The 5,645-nt window shown below is 34.2% G+C and overlaps 1 protein-coding gene across 1 annotated transcript; it reads right to left on the reverse strand.

Annotated features, from left to right (window-relative positions):
• Positions 1 to 604: 604 nt before the first annotated feature.
• On the reverse strand, positions 605 to 5,461 carry LOC105456698. Its single transcript, XM_011700928.1, has 6 exons — positions 5,388 to 5,461; positions 4,476 to 5,127; positions 1,541 to 1,892; positions 1,065 to 1,361; positions 765 to 980; positions 605 to 693 (listed from the first exon to the last, which is right to left on the reverse strand). Exons 2-6 carry the CDS (start codon positions 5,115 to 5,117, stop codon positions 614 to 616), a joined length of 1,587 nt encoding a protein of 528 aa, XP_011699230.1. The 5' UTR covers positions 5,118 to 5,127; positions 5,388 to 5,461; the 3' UTR covers positions 605 to 613.
• Between the last annotated feature and the right edge of the window lie 184 nt (positions 5,462 to 5,645).

Consider the following 5,645-nt stretch of genomic DNA (forward strand, 5'->3'; position numbering starts at 1 on the left):
GGACCCCCCGCGGACCACCCGCGGATCCCCTTGCCCCTCACCCCCCCTCGGAGCTCCCGGGGCAGAACCGGCCTATAATAGCTACTAAATACTTTATTATAAATTGAAAATTTTATATTAAAAAATCAATTTTCGGGTTTTACAATCTGAAAAATTACTTTATTATTAATTTTTTTTAAATTAAGGTATTTGTTACAAACTAAATTTTGCAGACAAACTAATATTTAATTATGAACTTTCTTTTTTTATGTTTAATAATTTCTTCTTTGCCAACAATTTTTTTATTTCTTCATCCAGCTTTTTCTTTTCTTCGGCTGCAGCCCTTTTAGCTTCCATTTCTTCAACTTTTCTTTTCTTTGCTTCTTCTCTACGCTTTTTTCTATTTTCTACTTCTTTTTGCTTTCTTAATTTTTCTTCTTGTATTTTTAAATGATGTTGTTGCCACTCGTCTGACGTCAACACAGTGGAGACCTTTTTAGACAACCCTGTTTTCTTTTTTTTTTATCTTTTCAGGCCAAATCAGAGCTTTTTTGAAAGGCGCGGGGATCTTTTTATTGCATTCAATATCAAGATTTGCAAAAAGTGTATTGTTATTAAAAATCATATTATTTATTTAAAAATATTGGGAAGTTAGTCTTTTATACATGCCTTGATGAGTTTTATCGTTTGCTTGATCATTATTATTTTTTAATTCTGTAATATAAATGATACTTTTTAAAAATTTAATTTATTTTACATCATTTTTTGCAAGTAGTTTACATTACCTTCAATTGCACTGATATTGAAAACTGGTTTATTATAATTTAAATTCTCTTTGAGTTCTTCTAACACTTTTTCATTGCTTTCTACTTCATTTATGATTTTTTCATGAACTGTCACATTACTTTCAATTGCAGTGACATTCAAAATTTGTTCATTGAAATTTGAGTCCTCGAGTTTTTTTGTATCACATTTCATTTTATTTTCAACATTTTTATCAACTGTAAAAACATAATAAAGTATAATAAAATTTACTTTGTTAACATATTTACATAAAACATTTTACGTAATAATAGTTTACAAACCTTCAGAGAAGTCATGTTGACCAAGATCTTCAAAAGGCTCTATATCAGCTCTACATGTTGGATCACAAATTTTTGAAGTATTTACGTCACCCCGTGCTGTACTCAAAGTTTCTGTCTCCGGGATTAAAATGTTTTCATTTTCTTCTGATAAGAAAACTATTTCTAACTGGCTAATATCTACATTCATGTCTGATACTACAGGACAAGACGCTGAGTTTACAACTTCAATCGACATTTCACTTTTGTCCACTCTGGAGTCCTTTTCATTTGTACTCACATTATTACTAACATTCTCTCCTAAATTAACACGGATAACTATGTAATTACAATATGTCAATAAGTGACAAAATATCCAATAAAATATAAATTATAAAATTTATTATAAAATTTTTATATTGAATAGTAAACAAATTTGTATAATTAATGTTAAATATCAAAAATATTAACTCTAATTATTTAGAGTTTTAGAGATTCACCAGATAGACGCTTCATGTCTAGCCAGTACTTAAAAAGTCCCTCATTGGCACTGTTAAAAATTTTTAAGCTTCCACTTGATAAAGCATTTTTAAAATCTTGAAGATCATCAGAACTCAATCGATGTTCGAAATATTTAAGATGTTTCGTAGCTTCCTCTTGTTCATTGCTATCTGTTAAATCTTGATCCACACACTCAGTAGACTCTGCAATTTTTTTCTTCTTTTTATTAAAAACATTGAAGTCAACAGCGTCTGAAGAAAATGGTGAAAGACCACAAGTTTGAAATCCATTGTTGCGTCCTGGATTTGGGAAAATAGAAGGACGCAGGGGTGGGGATTTGTTAGGATTGGTCTAGGATAATAAGAGAAATAGGAGACACAATCAGAGAGATGGCTAGTTTAAAGTGGGCCGAGCGGAACCCTTACACTGGCCGTGAATATCATCATTTTGTGTCTTAATGATAGGGAAATGATGGGAAAAGAGAGAGAGACAGCAGAACGTAATTTGTTATAACTTCTTTATTATGTAGTTAACCACTTGTATTTCCCGTATACGGGGCTGTGCCTTTGGTGCTGGGTTGCTGGCGCGCGGAGGAGCCTGCCGACCTACCCTTAAGGGGCGGGTCGATACCCGAACAGGGGCGTACGCATCAGCCCGCGGAGGAGAAGGGGGCCTACGAGGGGGTGACGGGACTCGTGGAGGAGGGGCCTTGCGTGTCTTTTCCGAGGGCGCAAAGGGCCCTGGAGAAGGAGGGTTTTCGGGGGAGTACGTGAAATACCCCGGATGCCCGTCGAGGCAGGAAGTCGAAGTTCCCCGGTTGGAATAGCTCCTTCCGTAGTCGCCTCAGAGCCCGTTTCCGGCCCCCAGCCCTGGATCGTCGTGCCCTTCAATAATTAATTAATTTTTGTGCGGGTGGCGGATTATGTACTTGTATACTAAAGTCCTTTAGAGCCTACCTGCGCTTGGGTTGCTCCATCGCGGCCTGATTGTACGCGTGCGCGATAGTGGTTGATTAATTTGATGCCCCCCTTTTTGTTGATTGGTAGTCATGCGAAAGATCGTACGTTATATATATATATATATATATATATATGTGCGTGACCGAAAGGATAGCGTAATAAGAGCGAGATATATATACATGCGATAGGAGAGGTAATACGATAAAGGTGAGAAAGGGCATACGCCTTGGGTAGGCGCGATTTAAGGAGTGTGGAAGGTGGGAGTACGCCTGGCTGAAAAGACCATGTAACAAAGAATAAGAAGGAACGTACGCCTTTGGCAAGCGCGACTTAAGGAATGTGGAAGGTGGGAGTATACCTGTCCAAGACGATAATGTAACAAGGGTGAAGGAGGACATACGCCTTTGTCAGCGCGATTTAGGAAGTGTGGATAGTAACTGACCGAAAAGGGAAATAAGAGTGCTACTATGGCAGAGAAAAAGAAGATTCTAATAATAAACCTTTAATGGAGAGTTGCGCTTATAGCGATGCTCTTGTCCCTGGTGTATCGTCGCCGAGGGCAGCGCGATACGAAAATGAGCGAAGTCTCATCGAAATCGGCGCTCTTATATACTAGTAGGTTGGTGGCAAAAGGGGCGAGGGGAAATGAAAATTCTCGGAAAAATTAGAAAGTGGTGGATTGCCCTTTGATCCATAGTTCGATTCCCGAATTCGCGTTTTCCGAGAAGTCCCATTATCCGTTCACGCGCGCCGAACGTGAGCGCGCGCGGAGCACGTGAATTACGCTCGCTTGTCTCGCCTTTCGCAATCATGGAGTTTAAATGAAGATTATAATATCAAATTATTATTATAATATTAAACTGTTATTTTATATAATATCAAATATGTAACGTAATATCAAACCAATATTATAAAATTAAACTATTATTTTATATAACGTTAAGTGTATAACATAATATCAATCTGATATTATAATATTAAATCATTACCTTATATAATATTGGATGTATAACTCAATATCAATGAATACTACAACGCTAAACTATTATTTTATATAATATTGAGTGTATAACATAATGTCGAACTGATATTATAATATTAAACTATTACTTTATGTAATATTAAATGTATAATATCAAAGAATACTATAACGTTAAACCATTATTTTATATAATATTGAATGTATAACACAATATCAATGAATACTACAACGCTAAACTATTATAATATTGAATCAACGAATATTATAACGTTAAATCATTACTTTATATAACATTGAATGTACAACATAATATCAAACTGGTATTATAATATTAACCTATTACTTTATATAATATTAAATGTATAGCACAATACCCGTGTTTGAGCGGATTGTAAAAAGGGGAAAAGAAAGAGAAACCGAAACGTATTCGAAAGGAAAGAGAAAAAAGAAATATAAGGTTTTGAGCTTATGCATACGCATCGGACGCGACACCATGTTTAATAATATTTGTTAAATTAGGCATTGAATCCAAAGCTTGTTTTAAAAGTGGAGCAAATTTTTCTTTTTTTAACTTTTCAGCTCCATGGTCAATTCTCCATTCATCAACAGTTTTCTTCCACTTTGATTTCAATGGATGAAACACTGCCACATCAAGTGGTTGCAGTATGTGTGTTGCGTTGGGATATAAAGCGATAAGCTCTATCTAGTTTGCTTTACAAAATTGTGACAAAGCCAAGGTCAAATGCGATGCATGAACATCTACATATAAAACTACTGGAAATTGAATGTTGTTCTTTACGAGCCATGAATAGAATTTTGTAGTTATATAATTGTAAAAACTATCTGCTGTCATCCATCCTTTTTCAGTATTTTCAGTGATCCATCCTGGAGGTAGACTGTTTGTAACAATCGCTGGTGTCCTTTCATTCCAAAAAAGGATCATGGGTGGTAACATAGTGCCTTTAGCATTTACTGTAAACAAAACAGTTATACTTTCTTTCTTATCACCATGTACAACTTTATAAACAGCGATCCTTTACGAGCCAATACACTATCTGCCTTTGGAATTAAAAAAAATGCACTTTCATCTAAGTTAAACACTCTTGATGGATGGATATACAGCAGATTTAACTTTTCTAAATGTTTTTTTACTTCATTAAACCAGTTTTTTAAAACATCTTCTGTTGTTGATGCTCGATTCATTGTTAAATTTTGAGCAATTCTTGGAGTCACATCTGGATGTCTATGACAAAAACTTTCCCACCAGTGTCTGCCTGACTTATTATCCTTGAACGGAATTTTTCTTTCTAGCTCAGTGATAAGTTTCTGTACGCATTGAAGAAGTTGAGATTTTGAAACAGGGAAACCTCTTTCGCTACAATAGAAAATCCAATCAACAAGTAATTTTTCTTCTTCAGCTGTTAAATAAGTATTAGGTCCTCTAACACCTTCAACTGGAATTATCCTTTTTTGCTTTGCGTACAAAGTACTTCTTGGCACTTGAAATGCATCAGCAGCTTTTCGTGTAGACATCCCCTTTTCTATTTCTTTTAATGCATCATTTACATTTTTTTGACTATATATCTTTTTATATATTGCTTTTGCTTTATTCTTTCTCTTTGTATCCTTGCCCATTTTGAGTTTTCTATCAATAAAGAATGCAAATAATAAATTAACAAATAACGTAAAAAAGATTATATATACTGTGTATCAATAAAAATAAACAAAAAAAATGCATAAAATTCCAAAATGTAATGTAAAAAAATCATTTCAAATATAATTAAAAATTTGAGGTTATGCATACTATATGTCAATAAAAGCAAATAAAAAAAATGCATAAAACTTGAAAAAATATGTTATCTACAATCGCTGCAAGTAATATATATGCTTAATATACTTACTTACGAATTTCATACAGAAAACAAGCACAAAAACTCGAGCACGTATTGTGGCTATGACACTCGGACATACGAATAAGCACATTAGATGACGACTTGCCTGATAACTGGACGATCGGTTAGTTATTGGACAGGCAAGATTATTACGTACCGATACATAACTACTCAAATTTTTATTTAAGTTCAATTTAAATGGGCAATTATTTATTTTCTCTGTACTATAAATATTCTTAGAATTCCGTAGCTACTTTATTTATACAGAAAA

This window comes from Wasmannia auropunctata, unplaced genomic scaffold (assembly GCF_000956235.1).
Source record: "Wasmannia auropunctata unplaced genomic scaffold, wasmannia.A_1.0 LD335574.1, whole genome shotgun sequence".
Lineage (NCBI taxonomy): Eukaryota > Metazoa > Arthropoda > Insecta > Hymenoptera > Formicidae > Wasmannia > Wasmannia auropunctata.

Bases quoted from the DNA above. Each gene is read 5' to 3' on its own strand.
- LOC105456698 (XM_011700928.1), bottom strand. From the start codon at position 5,117: ATGGGCAAGGATACAAAGAGAAAGAATAAAGCAAAAGCAATATATAAA. The intron at 1,893-4,475 runs GTATAACTGTTT...TTATTATCCTAG, and splicing joins ACATGGTGATAAGAAAGAAA to ACCAATCCTAACAAATCCCC. The intron at 694-764 runs GTAATGTAAACT...TTTATATTACAG, and splicing joins CAATATCAGTGCAATTGAAG to AATTAAAAAATAATAATGAT.